The sequence below is a fragment of the Emys orbicularis genome, chromosome 10 (assembly GCF_028017835.1).
Source record: "Emys orbicularis isolate rEmyOrb1 chromosome 10, rEmyOrb1.hap1, whole genome shotgun sequence".
NCBI classification, from domain to species: domain Eukaryota; kingdom Metazoa; phylum Chordata; order Testudines; family Emydidae; genus Emys; species Emys orbicularis.
This window is the reverse complement of record NC_088692.1, coordinates 40,196,874-40,223,614: the sequence shown is the minus strand read 5'-3', so window position 1 is coordinate 40,223,614 and position 26,741 is coordinate 40,196,874. Positions and strand designations below refer to the sequence as shown.

At 52.0% G+C, this 26,741-nt stretch overlaps 1 protein-coding gene across 1 annotated transcript in view; it reads left to right on the top strand.

Annotated features, from left to right (window-relative positions):
- The window catches only part of IFT140 (intraflagellar transport 140), a 242,819-nt gene that overhangs the window by 74,114 nt on the left and 141,964 nt on the right, over positions 1-26,741 (top strand). Inside the window, 2 exon segments of the mRNA XM_065412296.1 lie at positions 49-121; positions 4,267-4,358. Coding sequence (XP_065268368.1) covers positions 49-121; positions 4,267-4,358 — 165 coding nt within the window.

Sequence of the window (26,741 nt, the reverse complement as noted above, 5' to 3'; positions counted from 1 at the left end):
TTCCAGCAGAAACGTAACTGCTTTGTAACTTCTCTGTGGCTATTTCAGGATGCTATAGTATTCTGGAATGGGAAGCAAGTCACTGTCTTTGAATGCTCAGGAGCCACGTTACGAAATGCAGGTAGGACTTCACAAGAGGTAGCCCACAGGAGAACATGTATGAGGGTGTTGAATCCCCCAAAAATTATATGTTCACTGAATTCATGATAACTCTTAGGCTTTAATAATCATACTTTGCATTTCAGAACTCTACAAGCACTAATTAGCCCTCACAACACTCCTGTGAAATGGTTAGTATTCCAATTTTACAGAATAGGAAAATAAGGCATAAAGAGGTGGACAGATCCTTGATCATCTGAGTCACTGACAAGAACAGAACTCAAATCCTGGCTCCCAGACCTTTGCTCTAATCATTAGCTGAAACCCCTGGATATAGTGTGCAGTTTGATACCTGAACCTCTCTACATTCTTATATATGTATCATGAGTAGTACTAAGGGGGGAACTGACCTATAGTAGAAATGATGTACACTTCCAGTCCCTTAGGGGTCTTGATAGCATGGAAACTGCTAGAGTAGCTTGATTATATCTCTGAGATGCCTTTTTCACAGGTTAAAAACAAAACAAACCCAAGCTAAATCAGTTTAAAATAACCCACACAAAACTCGGACCCTGATGAAGCACATTCCAGAGACATAGTTCTTAATAAATCATATGTAAAAGTCTGACCTTATTGCATTTGCAAGTGTGATACAAATGTAAGGCTTTATTTTTAATGATATTATAATGCAATATCTACTTTTAAGGCCTGTGAGTGCTAGGAAACTGGAAACAGACTTATGTGCCAGTGTTAACAGATAATGCCTGCTACCCACCACAAAACATGTTCACATCACTTCTGATCACTTCATTTCACTCTTCTCTTGGGCACTGCTCCTAGTTAGTTTAGTGCTAAGAAGCTGCACTAGATTAATAAGAATTCATTGCAAATTAATGTTCAAACATAGAAGTCCCCTGTCATGGTTACAGGGCCAGCTGCACCTCTGACCCGTTGATGGTCTGAGTGCATCAGGTGTCAGGCAGGCCTCATGCCTTTACCTCTCCTGAGTTGAAATTCCGGAATTCTTCTCTTAAGACTGGGCCCTGGCTACAGTACGCTGTGTATGAACTGTGCTTACCCTATTCTATTTAGGTTCCTATACTGTGCTCACCACCATAGTATCTGAACACCTTCTAACAGTAGAGGTCCAACTGGGTTTGGTACCTGTGATTTCTCCCTTTGGGAGTGTGTGACCAAACAGCCTTCTTAAAAGCCTAAGTATTGTTTATTTTAATAGTAGGAACAAAGCATTTAAAGTAAAAGGATTTTAAAATGACAGTTTACATGCATGTCTGTCTTACCTAAAGCCCTACCATCCTGTGATGGTGAGCTAGGCACGCCTAGCTTCTTCAGATACCCTCGTGGGAACTTTTTGTCATTCTGCCCCCTGCAAACAGTTCCCCAACCACTACCTGCTCACTGGAGAGAGGGAGATTTTTTTTTTTAAACTGCTCTAGTTCTTTTGATCTTCTGATTCCCAGGCATGGATGATGCTGTCAAAAGTGATTCTCTAAGTTGACTGGAGCCAGGGGGTAGACTCTTCAAGGCCAATAGTTCAAGCATTTTCTCTAAAGAACCTTCAGATGTTTGCTGAGAAGTGGCTTATTGTGAGCTATTCTTCTTCCCTTCTTGCTTGTTTTGTCCTTACAATCCTCCCTATTACTAAATCAACATATTCCAGTAACTATCCCAATAGCCAGGTCAACATGCAATATTCACAGATTGTTCCAGAGCACCTCCAATTCTGTTGCACCCTCATTTACAATTTCCCAATTGTAGCAAAATCAGGGAAGGGTGAATCATCTCATCTGATCGTAAAACTGGGGCTGGTCAATTTCCTTCTCTCTGCCTCCCCCTACTCTTCCACCCCTCACATATGAACAGAGCATACGGAGTGCCTTCTGTTAGAGATATAATTTCATACTCTGGATGTAGTTCCTGACGAGAAACCAGCATAAGGGACAAATGATGGTGGAGAAGGGGGGGAAGAATTTTGGGAAGTGCTACAGAACGATTGAAGAACAGATTTGTTGTGAGTTGGAAATGACCTGCTGTCAATGCACACTGCTTTATTGAGACCACTGTAGGGACTAGCAGGGCCGGCTCTAGGTTTTTTGCCGCCCCGAGCAAAAAAAAATGTTGGCTGCCCCCCGTCCCAGCCCTGGGCTCCTCGCCGCACCTACCTGCTGCCCCAACCCTGGGCTCTCCCCCCCTCCCCGACCCGCACCCCCCTGCCGCCCCAGCCCTGGGTTCTCCCCCCCCCCCCACACACACACACCCTGCCGCCCCAGCCCTGGGCTCCCCCCCCCCCCCCGCCCTGCACCCTCCTTCCGGCGCAGCCCTGGGTCACTGGTAACTCGCTCCCAGGGCGGGTCATTCAGCAGGAATTTTGGATGTGCACAGAACACAGACAGGATTGGTTCCCATATGGTTACAGAACTGCAGTAAAGTGGAACAATTTTCAGCTTGTGTGATTGGAGGATATCTGGATGCATATTATAAGACTGTCCTACATAAATGAGGAAAAGTTGAGATGCCTTTATTATTCTTTTGTTCCACTCTTTCTTTTTATGGGGAATTTGCCAGTGCAATATCACTGTCTTCCTTTTAAACAAACAAACAAACAAAAGGCAATGGCTGTTGAAAATAGCAATTCCAGTCCTAATAACCACTGGGAAGCATTTCTTGCTCAATTTTATCCTACTTTTTCTACAGCAAGTTACAGTGGATCAGTATATTTGATTTGGGAGAAATGAAGTAACTGCCCAAACTGAGCTTGAGCACTCCTGAATTTTGAGGTGTTCAAATCTGGAAGGCAGGTGCTGGGGGGGGCTGTGGCTCCGCAGGGGAGCACGGCAGCATGTGTGCAGCAGCGTGTCTGGCACTGCGTGAAGCCAGACACGCTGGTCTGAGTGGCATGGTAAGGGTGCTGGGGGGTTGGAGAAGGGGTAGGGGGTTCGGGGGGGCAGTCAAGGGACAGGGAGCAGGGGGGGTTGGATGGGGCGGAGGTTTGGGGGGGCAGTCAAGGGACAGGGAGAAGGGGGGGTTAGATGGGTCAGGGGTTCGGGGGGGCAGTCAGGGGACAGGCAGCAGTTGGATAGGCATGGGAGTCCCAGGGGTTTGTCAGCGGACAGGTAGGGGGTGGGGTCCTAGGGGGGAAGTTGGCGGGGGTCTCAGGAGGGGGCAGTTGGGGACAAGATGGGAGGCTTAGATAGGGGGTGGGGTCCCAGGAGGGGGCAATCAGGGGACAAGGACCAGTGGGGCTTAGATAGGGGGTGGAGTCCTGGGGGGCAGTTGGGGCAGGGGTCCCGGGAGGGGATGATCAGGGGACAGGGAGCAGGGGGGTTGGATGGGTTGGGGTTTCTGTGGGGGGCAGTCGGAGGGAGTGGATGGTGGCAGGGTGGGGCTACCTTCCCTCCCCATGGAGTGTCCTATTTTTTGAATGTTAAAATATGGTATCCCTACCCTTCACAGTGCAGCTCTCCATTCAAAGCAGGCTGCAGCGTGAGGTCTCAGCTTCCTCACTCCCTCCTCCTCTTTCCTGTTGGTAGTGGCCAAGGGAATGCTGGGAAATGTAGTTCTTTCCCTGCTCCAGGGCTGGCTCTATAGGCAGGGAGCTAACCAAGGAACTACAGCTCCCAGGGCCCCCTGTTGGTTCTCAGCTCCCATGCTAGATCCCTGCCGCCCCTGCAAATGGGCTGCCCCAAGCACATGCTTGCTTTGCTGATGCCTAGAGCCGCCCCTGGGGACTAGTCACTTCATGAATTAGACCAGGGGTCGGCAAACTTTCAGAAGTGGTGTGCCGAGTCTTCATTTATTCACTCTAATTTAAGGTTTTGTGTGCCAGTAATACATTATAACGTTTTTAGAAGGTCTCTTTCTATAAGTCTATAATATATAACTAAACTATTGTTGTATGTAAAGTAAATAAGGTTTTAAAAATGTTTAAGAAGCTTCATTTAAAATTAAATTAAAATGCTGAGCCCCCCCAGACCGGTGGCCAGGACCCAGGCAGTGTGAGTGCCACTGCAAATCAGCTTGCGTGCCGCCTTCGGCACGCGTGCCATAGGTTGCCTACCCCTGAATTAGACTGAAAGAGCATGCTTTACTTTGATTGATAGCACGTAGCCATTTATTCTAATGATGGTATTCTTGTGAATGTTCCAGGCTCTTTCCTCTGTGATTCTCCAGTGCTGGCTATGCATGAAGAAAGCATTTACACAGTTGAGCCAAATCGGGTTCAGGTCCGCACCTGGCAAGTGAGTACTACTGGTCCAGGGCTGGTGGAGCAATGGGACGGTTAATAATACATTACTGAAGTGCTGGGTTCAAATCAGGGTTCGAAGTGCCTGGGAAGCTTATTTACTGGGTTTACCCTGCTGCATGTAGTTGACCCACACTGTTTTTTCTTGCTTAGTTTCTCCTCGGATCAGTGCCTGAGGCAAACCAAACCCAGATAGGGGTGCATATGTTCTTGTGGTATAGGGTGCTGGCCCCACTGATTATTCAAGAATCCCTTTCTTACTCACCAGAGAAGGGCAGTGACATATAGGGTTGAAACTACCCAGTCATCTTTCATCCCTCTCAGAGGTGAGGTGCTGTGTTTATGGCTGAAAAAATACAGATTGGGGTTCAGTAAATGTAGCACCTCTACCCTTGGCAAAGGAAGGAAAATGTGCTATTAAAAGTTTTGGCTGAAGGACATGTGTCATTTTCTATATTATAAAACACCTAGCATATTTGGGCACTACTACAATCTAAATAATAAGAAACAACAATAGACAAAGGGACTTTGTAAGGGCCAGAGTTTTTAAAATGTGTCAAAATATATGGGCACAAGCAGGTAAATGCACGTATAAAATATAGTTGCATGCCTAGAATGGATAAATGTGCATGCAAATGGGTGTGTGCTTCTATAGTCAGTATTTCTGTGTATGTAACTGCATTCTTTGTGCAAACATGTACATGTTTGTATCCCCAAGTAGATTTTGTGAGCACAATTTATACATCTCTTTTGGAAACTTTCTTTCTAAAATCTATAGCGTTTAAAAATCAGCAGAGATAAAAGATCCAAGAGAGACTTAAACTGGTTTCATAAAGTACCTGTACAAAACAGGTCTTGGTTTCCAGGACTCAGTAACTAGTTATTCAAGTATACACCTTATTTAAGTAAATTAAAGAGATACTGTCTAGTCAATTTTTGCCCAGAATTTAAGTTTTATAAAAATAATTTTAGGATTTGTAAAATCCAATAGAGATGTTTCCATGAAATTATATTTAAATTCCAGTGAAAAAGGCTTTTGGTTTAGATTTAAGTGCTCCCTTGCAGGGTTTGTAACTCAGACTACTTCAAGTAATTTCTCATGTCCATTCCATGTCCGGTGTGCACAAGCCACATGCACTGTTGCCGGAGATTTTTCTCCCAGTGGTATCTGTAGGGCCAGCTCTAGCACCCCCTGGATGCCCATGCTTATGCGCCGGTATAAGGGGCACTGCCGGCCCTGCGCCCTTCCAGTTCCTTCTTACCGCCCATGACAGTTGCTGGAACAGTATACTCCCTTGGGATGCCCTGGTCTCTGGGTGTCAAGCCGTGTGCTGCCTGCACTAAACTCATGCCCAAGAGTGATCCCCACGCCAGCTGCTTAAAGTTCCTGGGGGAGGCTCATGTAAGAGAAGTGTGGGATCTGCCAGGGCTTTAGACCCCACACTTAAAGGCCTGGTCTACACTACGAGTTTAGGTCGACTTTAGCTGCGTTAAATCGAATTTAGCCTGGACACGTTCACACGATGAAGCCCTTTCTTCCGACTTAAAGGGCCCTTTAAACCGGTTTCTTTACACCACCTCCGACGAGGGGATTAGCGATAAAATCGGCCTTAGGGGGTCGGAATTGGGTTAGTGTGGACGGAATTCGACGTTATTGGCCTCCGGGAGCTATCCCACAGTGCTTCATTGTGACCGCTCTGGACAGCACTCTTAACTCAGATGCACTGGCCAGGTAGACAGGAAAAGCCCCGCGAAAGTTTGAATTTCATTTCCTGTTTGCTCAGCGTGGAGAGCACAGGTGACCACGCAGAGCTCATCAGCACAGGTAACCGTGATGGAGTCCCAGGATCGCAAAAGAGCTCCAGCCTGGACCGAACGGGAGGTACGGGATCTGCTCGCCATATGGGGAGATGAATCTGTGCTGGCCGAACTCCGAAGCAGTAAACGAAATGGCAAAATATTAGAAAAGGTCTCCAAGGCCATGAAGGTCAGAGGCCATAACAGGGACGCACAGCAGTGCCGCGTGAAAATTAAGGAGCTAAGGCAAGCCTACCACAAATCCAGAGAAGCAAACGGAAGGTCCGGGGCTGAGCCGCAAACATGCCGCTTCTACGCGGAGCTGCATGCCATTCTAGGGGGTGCAGCCACCACTACCCCAACCGTGTGCTATGAGTCCCTCACTGGAGAATCACACAGGGAAGCGGGTTCGGGGTACGAGGAAGATGAGGATGGAGATAATATAGATAGCTCACAGCAGCAAGGAAGCGGAGAAACCGGTTTCCCCAACAGCCAGGATATGTTTATCACCCTGGACCTGGAACCAGTAACCCCCGAACTCAGCCAAGACCCTGTGGGCACACAGGGGACCTCTGGTGAGTGTACCTTTGTAAATATTACACATGGTTTAAAAGCAAGCGTGTTTAATGATTAATGATTAATTTGCCCTGGCAATCGCGGCCAGTACAGCTACTGGAAAAGTCTGTTAACGTGTATGGGGATGGAGTGGAAATCCTCCAGGGACATCTCCAGAAAGCTCTCCTTCATGTACTCCCAAAGCCTTTGCAAAAGGTTTCTGGGGAGGGCTGCCTTATCCCGTCCGCCATGGTAGGACACTTTACCACGCCAGGCCAGTAGCACGTAGTCTGGAATCATTGCATAACAAAGCATGGCAGCGTATGGTCCCGGTGTTTGCTGGCATGCAGACAACATCCATTCCTTATCGCTCTTTGTTATCCTCAGGAGAGTGATATCATTCACGGTCACCTGGTTGAAATGGGGCGATTTTATTAAGGGGACATTCAGAGGTGCCCCTTCCTGCTCTGCTGAACAGAAATATTCCCCGCTGTTAACCATGCGGTGGGGGGGAGGGGTGAAGTGACCATCCCAGAGAATTGGGTGTGTGGGGGAGGGGAGTTAGTTGGGTTTGTGCTGCATGTTAACCCGTAAACCGCAGCCCCTCCTTTTACATTGCAAACCCATTTTAAATGGCCAACCCAACGGGTGCTTGGTATGGTTAATGAGAGCAGTACTGTTTTAAACCATCCCCACTTGTTAACAAGGTTAAAAAAGCCAAGACTGTGTCTTACCATGGCTGCCTGCAAGCTGAAATCTGTGGCCTGGCACTGCGTGAGTGATCTTTCACACCAAACCTGCAGGCTCTCAATATAAGAGGAAAAATGCGACCTTGTAACGAAAGCACATGTGCTGTGTGATATGAACAGCAAAATCTAACGTGAAAGAGTGTACCCATTGTTCTCTAAAATGTATCTTTTTTAACCACCTCTCCCTTCTCCTCCACCAGCTGCAAATGTTTCTCCTTCACAGAGGCTAGTGAATATTCGAAAGCGGAAGCGAAGGACGCGTGATGAAATGTTTACTGAACTACAGACTGCCTCCCACGCTGACAGAGCACAGCAGAATGCGTGGAGGCAGTCAATTACTGATTTTAGAAAAGCCCAATATGAGCGAGAGGAGAGGTGGCGTGCTGAATCGCGGGCTGAAGAGGAGAAGTTGCGTGCTGAATCGCGGGCTGAAGAGGAGAAGTGGCGTCAGCTTGCACACAGAAGGCAAGAGTCGATGCTCCGGCTGCTGGAGCATCAAAGTGATATGCTCCTGCGTATGGTTGAGCTGCAGGAAAGGCAGCAGGAGCAGAGACCGCCGCTACAGCCCCTATGTAACCAACAGCCCTCCTCCCCAAGTCCCATTGCCTCCTCACCCAGACGCCCAAGAACACGGTGGGGGGGCCTCCGGCCACCCAGTCACTCCACCCTAGATGATTTCCCGAGCAATAAGTTTTAAAGTTTTAAACTGCAGTGTGTCCTTTTCCTTCCCTCCTCCCCCACCCATCCCGGGCTACCTTTGCAATTATCCCCCTAGTTGTGTGCTGAATTAATAAAGAATGCATGAATGTGAAGTAACAATGACTTTATTGCCTCTGCAAGTGGTGCTTGAAGGGGGGAGGGTAGGGGAGGGTGGGGTGGTTGGTTTACAGGGAAGTAGAGTTAACCGGGTGGGTGGGGGGGCGGAGATTTCATCAAGGAGAAACAAACAGAAGTTTCACACCGTAGCCTGGCCCGTCACAAAACTAGTTTTCAAAGCTTCTCTGATGCGCACCGCGCCCTGCTGTGCTGCTCTAACCGCCCTGGTGTCTGGCTGCGCGTAATCAGCGGCCAGGCGATTTGCCTCTACCTCCCACCCCGCCATAAATGTCTCCCCCTTACTCTCACAGATATTGTGGAGCGCACAGCAAGCAGCAATAACAATGGGGATATTCTTTTCGCTAAGGTCTGAGCGAGTCAGTAAGCTACGCCAGCGCGCTTTTAAGCGCCCAAATGCACATTCCACCACCATTCGGCACTTGCTCAGCCTGTAGTTGAACAGGTCCTGACTCCTGTCCAGGCTGCCTGTGTACGGCTTCATGAGCCATGGCATTAAGGGGTAGGCTGGGTCCCCAAGGATCACGATAGGCATTTCAACATCCCCAACGGTTATTTTCTGGTCCGGGAAGAAAGTCCCTTCCTCCAGCTTTCGAAACAGAACAGAGTGCCTGAAGACGCGAGCATCATGTACCCTTCCCGGCCAGCCCACGTTGATGTCGGTGAAACGTCCCTTGTGATCCACCAGGGCTTGCAGCAGCATTGAAAAGTACCCCTTGCGGTTTATGTACTCGGTGGCTTGGTGCGCCGGTGCCAAGATAGGGATATGGGTTCCGTCTATCGCCCCACCACAGTTTGGGAATCCCATTGCAGCAAAGCCATCCACTATGTCCTGCACGTTTCCCAGAGTCACTACCCTTGATATCACCAGGTCTCTCATTGCCCTGGCAACTTGGATCACAGCAGCCCCCACAGTAGATTTGCCCACTCCAAATTGATTCCCGACTGACCGGTAGCTGTCTGGCGTTGCAAGCTTCCACAGGGCTATCGCCACTCGCTTCTCAACTGTGAGGGCTGCTCTCATCCTGGTATTCTGGTGCTTCAGGGCAGGGGAAAGCAAGTCACAAAGTTCCATGAAAGTGCCCTTACGCATGCGAAAGTTTCGCAGCCACCGGGCATCGTCCCAGACCTGCAACACGATGCGGTCCCACCAGTCTGTGCTCGTTTCCCGGGCCCAGAATCGGCGTTCCACGGCATGAACCTGCCCCAGTAACACCATGATTTCCACATTGCTGGGGCCTGTGCCTTGTGAGAGGTCTAGGTCCATGTCCATTTCCTCATCACTCTCGTCGCCGCGCTGCAATCGCCTCCTCCTCGGCTGGTCCTGGTTTTGCTTTGGCATGTCCTGGCTCTGCATATACTCCAGGACAATGCGCGTGGTGTTCATAGTGCTCATAATTGCCGCGGTGATCTGAGCGGGCTCCATGATCCCAGTGCTAGCTATGGCGTCTGGTCTGAAAAAAGGCGCGAAACTAGTATCTGAAGGACCAGGGGAAGGAGAGAGGGAGGGAGGGAGGGAGGGAGGGGCGAGTGACGACATGGCGTACAGGTATAGGGAATTAAAATCAAGAAAGGTGGCTGTGCATCAGGGAGAAATACAAACAACTGTCACACAGAATGCCCCCCCCCCCGAGATTGAACTCCTAAGCCTGGGTTTAGCGGGCCGTTGATTTGACGGAGGGAGGGGGGGAAGGAAATGAATACAGAACAAATCTATTTTTTACATCTTAAGACGACAGTGCAGCATGACTGATAGCCCTCGGCATTTTCTGGGTGCTTGGCAGCAAATACTGGGCGCTTGGCAGTATGATGATGATGGATACCAGTCATAATATACTATTTACTGCCAAAAGGCAAGGGGTTGCTGCTGTGTAGCAATGTAGCCCCACGTGTGCCAGCCACATGTCTGCCAGCACCCAGATCGCCCTCGGCCTCTTCTGGGTGCTTAGCAGACAATACTTGGCAGAAAATAGTATACTACGACTGATAGCCATCATTGTCCGACGAGGACGGTTACCAGTCGTAATAAACCATCTACTGCCAAAAGGCAAAAGGTAAGGGGCTGGTGCAATGCAGCCCTACGGCTGCCAGCCCCACAGCTACCAGCATCCCGATCGCCGATGAAGGCTACCAGTCATGCTGCACCGTCTACCGCCAAAGGGCAGTTAGCTGCTGCTGCTGTGTAGCAATGCAGTCCCACGTCTGCCGGCACCCAGATGACATATGGTGACGCTGAGCTGAGCGGGCTCCATGCTTGCCGTGGTATGTTGTCTGCACAGGTAACCCAGGTAAAAAGGCGCGAATCTATTGTCTGCCGTTGCTGTGACGGAGGGGGAGGGGCCTGACGCAATGTACCCAGAACCCCCCGCGGCACTGTTTTGCATCATTCGGGCATTGCGATCTCAACCCATAATTCCAATGGGCGCCGGAGACTGCGGGAACTGTGGGATAGCTACCCATAGTGCAATGTGCCGGAAGTCGACGCTAGCCTCGGTACTGTGGACGCGGTCCGCCGACTTCATGCACTTAGAGCATTTTATGTGGGGACACACACAATCGGCTGCATACAACCGATTTCTATAAAACCGGCTTCTATAAATTCGACCTAATTTTGTAGTGTAGACATAGCCAAAAAGACTGGGACATCAGGTTGAAAGCTCTGCTGATGGAAGCCGTGCTTAGATTGGGCTCCGAGCTGGTTGGACTTGGCACTGAACATATCTACCTCAGTGTGTAGTGTGCCTCCGGCACCATGCACCCCTCAGCACTGCTCTACATCCCCAGTGCCGAGAAAGTGGCACAAGAGGCATGCCCCAAGAGAGCGCTCCCCAGTGCCCAAAGGACACCATAGAGACTTGGGGAGCGAGAGGTGACCTGTGCCGGGCCACTCGCACAGCCCAACCTAGGAGATACCCCATACACCTGGGAATAGCAGAGGCACAGCACACCTGAGGACTCCTTCCATGCTGGAAGCCTTTCAGGTGGTCAGGGACCTGATGGCCCTGCCGGTTCCTCTTACACCTAGGAACTGCGCGCCTACCACCAGGGAACCATCGAGGGCAGTTGTATTGCGGGGGAAGCCTGTACTGGGCCTTCCATCACAGGCACTGACTTTCCAAAGTGCCAGGCGGTGCTCGACCCCTGGCTCTGCCCCAGGCCCCACCCCCACTCCACCCTTTCCCTCAAGGCCCCGCCCCCGCCTCTTCCTGCCCCCTCTCCACTCCCGAACTGCCTCTTCCCACCCGGTTCCACTCCCTCCCCTGACCACGCCGCATCCTCTCTCCTCCCCACTCCCTCCCAGTCTCCTGCACACCGCAAAACAGCTGTTTTGCAGCGTATAGGAGGCTCGGAGGGGCACTGATCCACAGGGCCTGCCGGGGTGAGCAGGAGGTGCTGGTGGGGGGAGCTGATAGGGGGGCTGCTGGTGGGTGCTCAGCACCTACCATTTTTCCCCATGGGTGCTCCAGCCACAGAGTCCGTGCCTATGCCCTCCACCATGGTCCCCAGCCCAACACCAGTCTCCATCACTTTCCCGACGTCAGTCTCCAGCGGGCTGGAACCGGTCGCCGATGCCCAGGTGCTGGTCACCCGAGAATTGGCACTGATCACCCGATCCCAGGCATTGGTCACGTGGCACTGATCCCCTGAGACCAAGCACCAGTCACTGGAGTCCCGGTGCCACTCACCAGAGTCCCAGCACCGATAGCTGGCTTCCTGTAGCTGGTCTCTGGTACAGAGGCATCGTTCTCCAGCTCCCCATCATAGCCGGCAAGAGGGTGCATCAATGACACTGCCCTAGTCTTCATATGAGAAGCCCTCGTCAGACTCTGAGGGAGGCAGCGTCCCCTCAAAAGAGGCGCCATCACCTGGCATACCAGATGGACCTCTGTGCTGGCCCATCTATGGGCCTGTGGCTTCCAGGGAGTGGCCAGTCCAGTGGCAGTACTGGAACCCCTGGGGGTTCCCAGCAGCACTGGGACAGTTCTCGTACCTTCCATCTGTACCCATCTGTGGTGGTCAGTACTGAAGCCAGGTTCAAACTCAGACCCGTCACCAAAACCCCAGCAGTATCCCCAGTTGAGATGGCCACAGAAGAGGTAAAGGATCTGGCCACTCGTCCACACTGGCATCCTCCTCATCTTCCCCAGATGAGGCACTCGTGGGTCCTGTTAACGCCCTGCCTTCTGATGATTTGCGAGCCCATCAGGAGCTCCTTGAGAGGGTGGCTGCCAACCTGGGCCTGGAGGCAGAGGAGCTCAAAGAGCCAATGGACGCCTTTTTTGATATTCTTGTGGCTCCTGCCAAGGTGGCTCTGCCTGTGCATAAGGAGGTAAAAGCACTATGGCAGATGCCTTCATCTCTGCTCCCAATTTCTAAAAGGGTGGAAGAGAAGTACTATGTGCCCACAAAAGGGTTCAAGTATATATACTCTCACCTGTCCCTGGACTCTCTGGTGGTCGCTGCAGCCAATGAGAGGGATAGGCAGGGCCAGTCCCATGCTACCCCCAAAAAATGAGTCAAAACACTTGCACCTTTTTGGTAGAAAGGTTTATTCTACTGCAAGTCTCCAACTCTGTATCGCAAACCAGGAGGCGCTGCTGGGGTGATATGACTTCAATGTTTGGGACTCCATGACCAAATTTAAGGACTACCTGCCGCAAAAATCACGGCAGGAATTCTTGGTCATTTTGGAGGAAGGAAAGGCAGTGGCCAGAAGTTCCCTCCAAGCTGCCTTAGATGCAGTAGATTTGGCAGCCAGGTTCATATCTGCAGTCTTTGGACTGTCACAAGAGGTGCAGCAGCTAGTGCAGGATCTTCCATTTGAAGGGTCCTCACTATTTTTGGACCAGATGGACTCAAAACTGCATGGCCTCAAGGATTCCAGAGCCACACTGCGGTCCCTGGGTGTTTATACAGCAGCGGCCTCACAAAAGCACTTCAGGCTTCAGCAACCCCTTAGATTCTCTGCTCCACCCAGACTCGAGCCCTACAAAAGAAAGAGGAGAGGAGAGGTTACATATGCCAGCTGGGCCAGCTGGCCTCTGCCACTGCCCAACCGGGCGCTAGCCGTTTCCCAAGCGGGAACAGATGTCCTTTTGAAGGCATGCTCAGGGATGGATTACCAGTCTCCCCCTTGGATCAGCACACCCCCCTTTTGTTTTTGGAACGCCTTTTACCATACCTCTCTGCTTGGGCATCAATAACATCGGACCACTGGGTGAAATAAACTCCAGTTTATTTCAATCCATACATCACTTCCCCCATTCCCCATCCCTCTTCAAGGACCCTTCTCACAAGCAACTTCTTGTCCAGGAAGTGCAAGCCCTCCTATAGACAGGGGCTGTGGAGGTAGTTCCTCCAGAACTGAGAGGGAAAGGATTCTGTGCCGACTATCTCTTGATTCCCAAGGCAAAAGAGAGCCTGAGCCCATCCTAGATCTGCATCATCTCAACAAATATCTCAAGAAGATGAGGTTCTTCTTCGAGTGATTGCTCATATCGATTCCAATTAGGTGTGGGTGCGCCATGTGCACGGCCGTTGGAAAGTTTTTCCCCTAGCAGCATCCTGCGGGTCGGCTGTGGAGCCCCCTGGAGTGGCACCTCCATGGCGCTCAATATATGACCCTGCCGACCCGGCGTCCCCTCAGTTCCTTCTTACGGCCCGTGATGGTTGTTGGAACTGTGGCGTCTTGCTTAGCAAGTTTTCCATGTGTCCCTAGATTCATTTAGATAGTAGTTGTTCTGATTTTTGTTGGTAGTTTCTTTTGGTTTGTTGTAGTTAATGGCAGTTGGGTTGGGGGGGTTTACCCTCCACCCTGACTGTCTTTCTTCGGGGCTTTCATGCCCAAGTCCCTGGGATTTAAGTCCTTCAAATCCTGCTCCAAGCCCATGCCAACGGACGACCCCGATGACTCTTGTCTGAAGTGTCTGGGGGAGGCTCACCAAGCCGAGAAGTGCAGGATCTGCAAGGGATTTCATCCTCGGACTAAAAAGGAGTGGGACTTTTGCCTGAAGCAGCTCCTTATGGAGGCAGCTCTTAGATCCCAGCCTCCTTCGATGTGGCAGGACCCGGCACCGAACTCTTCGGTGCACAGCGTCCTGGCAGCGGTGGACATGGCACCATGGATGGACTGTGGCCGAGACCCGCGGCACTGCCGCTCCCCGGCACTGAAGCCGGGAACATCGACCTGGCACCGCTCCCACTCCGTGGCACCGAAGTGACACTGGAAGCCAGAAAAGGGTGGCTCTTCTTTGCAGAGACCCGGCCCCTTGGAGCCGACCTCTGTGGTGCGTCCAGGGGAGGAGTGCCCAGGAGTGAAGGTCATGGACGGGGCACCGTTGACTTCAGCCCCGCTGGGAGAGCCATTGAGTCCGGTGCCATTGGACTCCCCATCCCGCAGCATGGTGGAAGTTCAGCTACCATCCACCCCGGACACCTTTGCGGCTGCAAGGGACCTCATCGCCATGACGGCACCGGGGTCCCCTCTGCTTCACGCTGAGCCTCCGGTGCCACAGCGGATGGCACCGTCTCGAGGCAAGCCAGCACTGATCCATCCGTCGACACCATTGGCTCCGTTGGGTGAGCCCTGGCACCGCTTCCCATCATGGCGCTGGTCCTACTCGCGGTGCCGTTCCGGATCACATCAGTGCTCCCGATCACAGCACTGCACCGCTCGCCAGTCACCTTCATGGAGCAGGTCCCGGACCCGACACCGGTCCAGTACCATTCACTGGCTTGGTGCAGCTCCTGGCCACGGTACCGATCCAGGTCGCGGCACCACCCTCCTTCTCACCACTCATAGGTGCAGATCTGCTAGGTACCACCCTGGCTCTCGCGGTCCCGATCTCATTCCTCGGGTTCGGAGAAGGGGTCACTGTCTTCGGATTGGGACCTCCGCCAGTTAGACCGTAGCCCCCTGATGTGGGGGCAGGACTATGGCTGCTGCACGAGCAGGGGCCCACCCAGTGGCCATTCTGGACCCTGTGGGTGTACCACCAGGCCCAGGGTGCACAGTCTGGAGCTTCCTGGTCAGCCGCCTCTGAAACAAGGGTGCCGGAAGCCTCGGCCAGTTGGCCCACTCCTCGGGGTGCGGAGGAACCATCATGCCCCATCCCCACCTCGGGACCCCTTCCAACTCTGGTTTCCGATCCTGGACCTACGGTCAGTGACATGGGGCATCAAGCCCCCATAGAACAGGGAGGTTGAGATGACCCTCTCCCCCCTCTCTGGCCTCTTCGTCCTCCTCCCCTGACAAGCCCGTGGCAGGCACCTCTATTTCTGGGCCGCCCCCCAAGACCTCCTGCGCAGGGTGGCGCGCAACATGGGTCTGCAGGCCGAGGAGGTGGTGGAATCGGAGGACCCGGTGATGGACATTTTGGCCCCAGAAGGTCCATCAAGGGTGGCCCTGCCCCTCATCAAGACCATTCAGGCCAATGCCAAAACCATCTGGCAGACCCCGGCCTCCATTCCCTCTACGGCTACAGGGGTCGAACGAAAAAACTTTGTACCCTCGAAGAGCTACAACTACCTCTTCACGCACCCGCAGCCCTGCTCGCTGGTAGTTGCAGCCATGAATGAGAAGGAGAGGCACGGGCAGCAGGCCTCGGCACCTAAGTCTAAGGATGCCAAGCTGCTGGACTTGTTTGGCTGCAATGTATACTCCACAGGGGGACTCCAGCTCAGGATTGCTAATCAGCAGGCACTCCTGGACCGCTACAACTTTAACTCCTGGAACTCCATGCTGAAGTTCAAGGAGCTGGTACCACCTGAGTCCAGGGAGGAGTTCGGGGCTCTTATTGATGAGGGCAAGACGGTGGCATGGACCTCTTGGCAGGCCTCGCTGGACTCTGCAGACTCAGCTGCACGTACCTTGTTTTCCGGGATTGCCATGAGGTGCACCTCCTGGTTGCAAGTCTCTGGCCTGCCTCCTGAAGTTCAGCAGACACTGCAGGACCCGCCCTTTGACGGGGAGGACCTGTTCGCGGAGCAGACTGACTCTAGGCTGCATAGCTTTAAGGACTCGAGGGCGACAATGAAGTCCCTGGGTATGCATACCCCAGCAACCCAGCGGAAACACTTCAAGCCCCAGCAGCTGCAACAGCATTCCTACCCTCCTTGGCCGAGGCAGGATTTTTACAGGCGGAGGGGGCAGAATGGCAAAAGGAAGCCCTCCAACCCCTTGTCTGGTCAAGGCCAGGGCCCAACCAAACCATCGTCGGGTTCCAAGCAGGTCTTTTGAAGGGACGCCCGAGGATGGCATACCAGACTTACCCCCGGATCCTTCCCCACCCTTTTTGAATAGTTTATCCCACTTGCACCATACATGGTCCCAAATAACCTTGGACCGCTGGGTCCTCCACACGGTGGAAGCAGGATACTCTCGCCAATTCTGCTCCTACCCACCCTCCCACCCCACTTCCCCGTCCCTCTTCAGGGACTCCTCTCACGAGCATCTCCTTATTCAGGAGGTTTGGGCACTCCTCGCCAAGGGGGCGATAGAGGAGGTTCCACAGGACCTAAGAGGCAAGGGGTTCTATTCCTGCTATTTCCTAATCCCCAAGGCCAAAGGGGGCCTCCGTCCCATTCTGGACCTGTGCGGGCTCAACAAATTCATGGTAAAGTTGAAGTTCCGCATGGTCTCCCTTGACTGGTATGCTGCCTTCGACATGAAGGACACGTACTTCCACATAGCAATTCATCCGGCGCACAGACGCTTCCTGCGCTTCATGGTCAACTGCAAACATTACCAATTTACAGGCCTTTCAACGGCCCCACAAGTGTTCACCAAGTGTATGTTGGTCGTGGCTGCCTTCCTCCGTCAACGGCAGGTACAAGTGTATCCCTACCTCGACGACTGGTTATTGCGGGGCTGCACCAAAGAGCCGGTGCAGTCCCAACTTCACCTTGTCAGATGTACATTCGAACGTCTGGGTCTCCTCCTCAAAGTGGAGAAATCGACCCTAGAACCGACCCAGAGGATAGAATTCATTGGGGCGGTGCTGGACTCCATTCAAGCGCGGGCCCTCCTACTGGACTCCCGCTTCTGGGCTATCGTGGGCATCATTCAAGGCCTTCAGCAATTCCTGACTTTGACAGCACGAGGATGCAGGAGTCTCCTTGGCCACATGGCTTCGTGCACGTACGTGACCGAACACGCCAGGCTCCGTCTCAGGCCGCTGCAAGCATGGCTCACCTTGGTCTACCGCCCAGGGCGCGACAGCTTGAACTCAGTGGTCACTGTACCGGAGCAGGTGGCTTGACCCCCGAGTGGTGTGCAGGGGAGTCCCCTTCCACTGCCCCCAGCCTTCCTTGTCCCTGGTCACGGACGCATCAGGTCTGTGGCGGGGCGCACATCTGGGAACCCTTCAGACTCAGGGCCTGTGGTCTCAGTCCGAGCTCTCCCTCCATATCAACATCAGGGAGCTGATGGCGGTGCGCCTTGCTTGCCAAGCCTTCCAGGCCCAACTGCAAGGTCACTGCGTAGCGGTTCTAACGGACAACACCACACCCATGTTTTACGTCAACAAGCAAGGGGGAGCCCGCTCCTCCCCCCTCTGCCAGGAAGCCATTCGACTGTGGGAGCTCTGCATAGCCCACTCCATTCACCTGGTCACGTCCTTTCTTCCAGGGATCCAGAACAGGCTGGCAGACCGCCTCAGCAGGTTCTTCCATTCGCATGAGTGGTCTCTCCGGCCAATGTCACCACATATTCCAAAAGTGGGGCTTTCCCCAGGTCGACCTGTTTGCTACCCGAAGCAACAGGAAGTGCCCAGCATTCTGCTCCTTCAAGGGTTGCAGCCCGGGCTCCCTCATTGATGCATTCCTTCTACCCTGGACAGGTCGCCTGCTCTACGCCTTTCCTCCGTTCCTTCTTGTGCACAAAGTCCTGTTCAAAATCCGCAGGGAGGGGGCATTCTGGCGATCGGGGGAGGTCCCGGATGACTGGAAAAAGGCTAATGTAGTGCCCATCTTCAAAAAAGAGAAGAAGGAGGATCCGGGGAACTACAGGCCAGTCAGCCTCACCTCAATCCCTGGAAAAATCATGGAGCAGGTCCTCAAGGAATCAATTATGAAACACTTAGAGGAGAGGAAAGTGATCAGGAACAGTCAGCATGGATTCACCAAGGGGAAGTCATGCCTGACTAACCTAATTGCCCTCTATGATGAGATAACTGGCTCTGTGGATGAGGGGAAAGCAGTGGATGTGTTATTCCTTGACTTTAGCAAAGCTTTTGATACGGTCTCCCACAGTATTCTTGCCGCCAAGTTAAAGAAGTATGGGCTGGATGAATGGACTGTAAGGTGGATAGAAAGCTGGCTAGATCGTCGGGCTCAACGGGTAGTGATCAATGGCTCCATGTCTAGTTGGCAGCCAGTTTCAAGCGGAGTGCCCCAAGGGTCGGTCCTGGGGCCGGTTTTGTTTAATACCTTTATTAATGATCTGGAGGATGGTGTGGACTGCACTCTCAGCAAGTTTGCAGATGACACTAAACTGGGAGGCGTGATAGATACACTAGAGGGTAGGGATCGGATACAGAGGGACCTAGACAAATTAGAGGATTGGGCCAAAAAAAACCTGATGAGGTTCAACAAGGACAAGTGCAGAGTCCTGCACTTAGGACGGAAGAATCCCATGCACTGCTACAGACTAGGGACCGAATGGCTGGGTAGCAGTTCTGCAGAAAAGGACCTAGGGGTCACAGTGGACGAGAAGCTGGATATGAGTCAACAGTGTGCTCTTGTTGCCAAGAAGGCTAACGGCATTTTGGGCTGTATAAGTAGGGGCATTGCCAGCAGATCGAGGAACGTGATCGTTCCCCTTTATTCGACATTGGTGAGGCCTCATCTGGAATACTGTGTCCAGTTTTGGGCCCCACACTACAAGAAGGATGTGGAAAAATTGGAAAGAGTCCAGCGGAGGGCAACAAAAATGATTAGGGGTCTGGAGCACATGACTTATGAGGAGAGACTGAGGGAACTGGGATTGTTTAGTCTCCAGAAGAGAAGAATGAGGGGGGGATTTGATAGCTGCTTTCAACTACCTGAGGGGGGGTTCCAAAGAGGATGGAGCTTGGCTGTTCTCAGTGGTGGCAGATGACAGAACAAGGAGCAATGGTCTCAAGTTGTAGTGGGGGAGGTCTAGGTTGGATATTAGGAAAAACTTTTTCACTAGGAGGGTGGTGAAGCACTGGAATGCGTTACCTAGGGAGGTGGTGGAGTCTCCTTCTTTGGAGGTTTTTAAGGCCTGGCTTGACAAAGCCCTGGCTGGGATGATTTAATCGGGAATTGGTCCTGCTTTGAGTAGGGGGTTGGACTAGATGACCTCCTGAGGTCCCTTCCAATCCTGATATTCTATGATTCTATGATAGCTCCGGTGTGGCCTCGCCAGCACTGGTACACCACGCTGCTGGAGCTGTCGGTGGACATACCGGTCACATTGCCTCTCCTTCCCGACCTACTCACTCAGGACCGCGGTCGCCTCTGCCATCCTGACCTCTGGTCCCTCCACCTTGGAAGCTGCATGGCTGAACCCCATGGAGCTTCTGTGTTCGGACCAAGTAAGACAGGACCTGCTAGGCAGCAGGAAGCCCTCCACTAGACCCACATACCTGGCAAAGTGGAAGAGATTTTCGTGTCGGTGTGACCAGGAAAGGGTAACCCTCATTTTGGAGTACCTCCTGCACCTGAAACAGTAAGGCCTGGCAGATTGTTCCGTAAGGGTTCACCTTGCTGCCATCTCGGCCTTCCAACCAGGCGCATCTGCCGCTCTGTCTTCACTAACCCTATGGTTGGTCACTTTCTCAAGGGCTTAGACCATCTATACCTGCAGGTCCACCAGCCTATCCTGCCTGGGATCTTAATCTGGTCCTCTCAAGGCTCATGGGGCCCCTGTTTGAACCGCTGGCCACATGCCCCCTCCTGTATCTTTCCTGGAAGACCGCTTTCTTGGTTGCCATTACGTCTACGAGACGCATCTCTGAGCTGAAGGCCCTCACCTCAGAGCCACCTTACACAGTCTTCCACAAGGATAAGGTGCATCTCAGACCACACCCAGCCTTTCTCCCTAAGGTGGTGTTGAACTTTCACACCAGCCAGGACATTTTCCTGCCCGTCTTTTACCCGAAACCTCATGCTGGTTCCTGGGAACAGCGGCTGCATTCACTCGATGTCCGCAGAGCCCTGGCTTTCTACATCGACCACACTAAACCCTTCAGAAAATCGACCCAGCTCTTCGTGGCAGTAGTGAACCGGATGAAAGGCCTCCCGGTCTCCCCTCAGAGAATATTCTCCTGGATCACGTCCTGCATCCGCGCTTGCTATGAGCTGGCCGGGGTGCCAACCCCAGCTCTCACCACACACTCCACTAGGGCCCAGGCCTCGTTGGCAGCATTCCTGGCCCAGGTGCCTATCCAAGAAATATGTTGGGCGGTGACTTGGTCCTCGGTGCATACCTTCACCTTTCACTACGCCATTGTCCGGCACGCCAGAGATGACGCGGCTTTCGGTAGAACGGTGCTCCAATCTGCAGTCCTTCACTCTGATCTGACTGCCTAGGTAAGGCTTGGGAGTCACCTAATTGGAATCGATATGAGCAATCACTCGAAGAAGGAAAAATGGTTACTCACCTTTTGTAACTGTTGTTCTTCGAGATGTGTTGCTCATATCCATTCCAACACGCCCCCCTTCCCTTCTGTCGGCGTAGGCACTGAGGGGGTGATGGGTCGGCAGGGTCATATATTGAGCACCGTGGAGGCGTCACTCCAGGGGGCTCCCACAGCTGACCTGACAGATGCTGCTAGGCGAAAAACTTTCCGATGGCTGTGCACGCGCACCTAATTGGGATGGATATGAGCATCACATCTCAAAGAACAACAGTTACAAAAGGTGAATAACCGTTTTTTCCGCATGGTCTCCCTGTCCTCCATTATTTCTCTTGCTAGATCCAGGGGACTGGTACACTGCCCTCGCTTTGAAGGACGCATACTTCTATATCTCCATCTTTTGGGGACACAGGCGCTTCAAGAGGTCAAGTCCAACACAGATCTCGGTACAAGCCACTTGCAGAGCGCTGGGCCTCCTAATAAATGAGCAGAAGTCAACATTGTTCCTGGTGGAAAGAATAGAATTTATAGGAGCGTGTACTTGACGCCTCTCAGGCCAGGGCCTTCCTGCCGGAGGCCAGGCTCAAAGCCATGTCGGACTTAATCACCTGAGTGTCAGCACGCCTGCTGATGACTGCCTGGGTGTGCCTATGTTTACTAGGCCACATGATGGCATGTACCTATGTGGTGTGACATGTGTGACTGCATCTTAGACTGCTTCAGATGTGGCTCGAGTTGGTCTACTCACTGTGCAGGCACCATCTGGACTCTCCCCATTCCAGCGTTAGTTCTGGCTTCCCTGACGTGGTGGTTAGACCTGGCCTCGGCTCTATCTGGAGTACCTTTTTGAGTCCCTGTGGCTTTCGATCATGCTGGTATCAGATGCGTCAGACCTGGGGTGGGGGGCCCACCTTGGCAGCCTTAGGACCCAAGGTCTCTGGTCGAGGGATGCGCTGTCATTACACATAAATGTGAAGGAACTCAGGGTGATACACCTGGCCTGTGAAGTGTTCCTTCCACAGCTCTCAGGCAGAGAGGTGCAAGTACTGACGGACAATACAGTGTCAATGTTTTATATTGACAAACAGGGAGGGGCATGCGCTAGGTCCTATGTTAGGAAGCCCTCAAGCTGTGGGATTTCTGTGTGAAGCACTCCATTCACCTGGAGGTGTCGCATCGCTCCAGAGAGCGGAACATGTTGGCAGATTGCCTCAGCAGGTTGTTCTCCTCTCATAACAAGTGGTCTCTCTGCTCGCAGGTCACCAGCGTCATCTTCCAGAGGTGGGGGACTCCCCAGGTGGACCTTTTCGCCTCCTCACAGAACAAGAAATGTCACCACTTTTTTGCTTGAGGCTCGATCCAGGCAAAGGCTCTCTCTGATGCCTTCCTATGGTCATGGTCAGACGACCTGCTGTACGCTTTCCCCCGATTCCCCTAGTTTACAAGGTTCTTCTGAAGATCAAAAAGGACAAGGCAAAGGTTATTTTGATTGCCCCAGTATGGCCTCACCAGCATTGGTTCTTCTTTGAGTGATGTCCCTGTGGGTGCTCCACTTCAGATGTTGGTGCATCCCTGCGCCTTTGCTCAGAGAGTTTCAGCAGCAGTGCCTGTACAGGTTGCATATGTGTGATGCCTGTCTCACAGTGCCATTGGAGCCTAATCTAGCGCACGTGTGACTCATACCCCTCATTTCCTTCTCAACTATCCCTGGCCTGAGACGGAGCTCCCAGCAGTTGCTCAAAAACAAACTGTTTTCAGTAGTTTTAGGGTAAGTTAGATTGCTTGGATAGTGTAAGCTTTTTAGTTAGTTTACTTCCCGGTCACCAAAAAAAAAAAAAAAAAAATCTTTTCCTCCCTGCTCCCCTGTTTGAACAGAAAAATGCCCGGTTCATCCAGCTTTAAATGCTGCCAGACATGCAGGGAAGTGATGCCTGTGTCGGACGGACACTCACAATGCATGAAATGCTTAGGTGAGTCGCACATACCTCAAAAGTGTGCTCACTGTAGCAACCTCAAAGCCCGGGCTCATAGAGACCGAGACCTGAGGCTTAAAATGATCCTGATGGAAAAGTCCCTGTAGCCTGTTTCTGAATCGGGTCAACACACTCCTACCACAGCCAGATCAAGGGAGGCCTCTCCAGCGACCTCGGCAAAAGCTCATTCCTCAAAAAAAACGGTGAGGAAAAGAGTATCTTCATTGCCATACAGAGAGCAATCCAAGAGAAAACACTCTCCAGCCAGATCGTTCTCATCGGTGCTAACTGTACAACTCCTCAATACATATGAGGCACCAGGAACATCCGGCACTGTCCGTGCTGTGACCCATGCTGATCCCCAGCGCTGAGGCAAGACCAAGCCCTCCTCCACTGTAGCGGGGTGGTCACCCGCTCCTGCCTTAAAAAAGGTTTAAAACAGCCCGGGGGGAGGGCTGTGGCAGGGAAGGAAAAGCTAGGTTGATTGGGGGAAGCAGCCACAGCTGGGGCCATTCCCCAATCAGGTCACAGCTGACTCTATAAAAGGCCAGTGAGCCAGGAGCTGACAGACACTCTCTCTCTAGCCTTTTGAGAGGGAGGGACCTGGCTGCAGGGAGCTGAGAGAAGGTACCTGGAGTGGAGCAGGGCTGGGGGAAGGCCAAGGGAGCTGGGGAGCTTTGGCCTGGAAACCCCCCAGGCTGCGGCCTAGTGGAAGGCCAATTAGGTACTGGGGTTGCAAGGGGCAGCCCACGGGTAGGCAGAGGCATCAGGTCCAAACCCCCCTTCCCTATGATGAGTAGCTTTTACACTGCAGTCTGCCCCAGTGAGCGGGGGCTAGATGATGACTGGCAGTAGCCCACAACTGAGGCAAGGTGGGGATAGAGGGCTGGGGGTTCCCCTGCGTGGGGAGACCCTGAGACTGCGGGGGTATTGCCAGGGGGCAGCACCCCAAAGACAAGGGGCACCGGGTCCTGGGAGGGACACGGGGGCCAGCGGCAGCGGGACACCGGCCTGCAGAGGGCGCTCTGGAGGCTAGAAATGCTACTTCCCTGAAACAACTAGCAGGAGGCGCCGCAGCGGTGAGTCACCGTCACATCCACCATGGAACCATTGACGCCACTGAAGGAGGCAGCACTGAGAATAGCTCCAACGACCATGCCACCTCGTACAACAACAACGGCACCAATGAAAGCACCAGCACCAACATCATCAGCAACAAAGCTGTGGCACTGCACCACTTTCTTCATCAGAAGGACTTGGTGGTAGCCTCAATGCCGGAATCTCCACTACTCGGCACAGACTGCTTCCCGGTGCCACGGTACCAGAGCACCAATTGTCACCGGGGGCCACTGCATTTTCGAGCAAGGAGGATGATGAAGAGGTAAAAGGGGTGTTCTCCCCACGCCATTCTTCTCCTGCCTGATCATCAATAACATCTGGACTTCTACACTCAAGAACGATGTATAGAGATGACATTGTACGGACACCCATGGATGGGTCCCCCTATGCCGTTCCCTACACACTGGCAGTAATGGGATCCTTGGGGACCTTATAGAAGGCAAGATATCAGACCTCCTAGCCCACACTGGGAAGGCATCCGATCCCTGCTGCCACCTTCGGTGACTGCGACTCCAAACCTCAAGAAGAGCCCATAGAGGAACTGGCGGAGAGTATAGAACAAGAAATCTTCCCCAATATCAACAACTCCTCATCTTCTGCAGATGAAGCAACTATGCCTCCCCCACCAATGACCGCTGAAGACTTTAAACAGTTTCAGGAGTTGTTCAAAAGGGTAGCAGATGATCTGAAAATAGCTCTTGAAGAGGTACTGGAAGCACAACATGAGCTGTTTGACATTTTACAGACCTCCTCAACATCTAAAATTGCTAAGAAAGTCTGGCAGACTCCTGCCACCATACCACCTACGTGTAAGGGGGCCAACACAAAATATTATGTCCCCTCAAAAGGCACGGAGTTCTTATTTATCCACCCCACACCAAATTCTCTTGTAGAGGTGGCCAACCAGAGAGGGAGACAACAGCAGTATAGGCCCACCCCTTGTGACAAGGATGGTAAAAGCCTAGACCTGTTTGGCCCCAAGGTCTATTCCTCCTCCACATTACAGTAACTCAGAGTTGCCAACTATGTCGCACTGCTGGCCAAATATAATCACAGGAACTATGGTAAATTTATGGATTTTATTAATGACATTCTGGAAGAAAAAAGAGACCAATTTAAATAATTGGTTTCCAAAGGACAGCTTTTATAGCAAGGACAGCATTACGGGCGTCCCTGAATACAGCAGACACAGCAGCAAGATCCACCTTCACTGCTGTAGTCATGCATTCAGCTTCATGGGTGAACTCCTTGGGTTTCCCATGTGAAATCAATCCACAGTGGAAGACCTGCTGTTCAACGGTGAGATGCTCTTTGCAGCAAAAACTAATGAGGTGTTACACACCATAAAGGACTCCCCGGGCGACTCTCTGCACGCTTGACATCTATACACATGCCACAAAACGGAGGCAAAACAGGTTCCAAGCATACCAGTGGAACAGATATCAACCTTACCCATAACAACAACACCCTTATGAACAACAAAGGCAGAGACAGAGACCACAAAGACACAGACCACCACCATCATCAGCATCTCAACCTTCTTCATTTTCAGCACAGCAAATTTGAAAGATTAATTGAGGGTCTGAATGATCTCCCACTTATTACAGTGCTGACGACACCATCCATATACCCATTCGGAGACCGCCGCTTCCCCTTCTACCCGAGGTGGTATTCACTCACCATGGACAAATGGGGCCTAGAACTCATCAATACGGGCTACTCCGTCCCATTTATCTCTATTCCCACCCTCCCCTCCCTCTTCAGGGGCCCTTCTCACGAGCATCTACTGCATCAAGAGATAAATCATCTGATACAACAAGGTGCAATGGAACAAATTCCCACTCGCCACAGGGGGAAGGCTTTCTATTCCCATTGCGTCTTAACCCAGAAGAAAAATGAGGGATGGCGGCCCATCTGGAATCTCAGAAAACAAGTTTGTCAGAAGACAAAGATTCAGGATGGTCACATTAGCAACAATCATACCAGCACTGGAACAACGGGACTGGTTTTCAGCCCTCTACCTACAAAAAGCTTATTTTCATATTACCATACATCCTGCCCACAGGAGGTTCTTGAGATTCACACTTGGAACAGACCACTACTAATACCAAGTCTTATCTTTTGGTCTATCCACCTTGAGTCTTTTCCAAAACCTTGCAGTAGTGGTGACACACCTAAGAAAACAAGGAATCATAATTTCCCTTATCTAGACACTGCCCACTGAAACCCAATCTCGAGAGGAGGTCATCTGGATCACTCGACAGACTATTTCTTCCTTTCAATACCTGGGTGTACAAATAAATGAGAAAAAATCAACTGAAGGCCCTGTTCAACAACTGGAATTCATTGGGGCTTACCTCCATTCAGTGGAAGCCAAAGTGTCACTACCAACAAGCAGGTTCTACTACATGAACAATCTCGCAGATACGGTAAGGAACAGTCCACATGTAACAGCCCGCATTTGCTTCCAACTTTTAGGCCACATGGCTTCAAGCATATTCATGGTAAAACATGTGGGCCTGCACATGTGCTATCTGCAGGGCTGTTTAGCAACCATCTACAGGCCACACAAACACTGCTTAAACAGATGACTCGCAATATCGGTCAAAATCAAGACATCGCTCATGTGGTGGACACAACCCAGCAATTTCTGTTCAGGGATCCCATTCATGCGGGATTCACAACAGACACCTCCCTCATAGGATGGGAAGCACACATTCAACAACACACAATTCAGGGATGGTGGTCC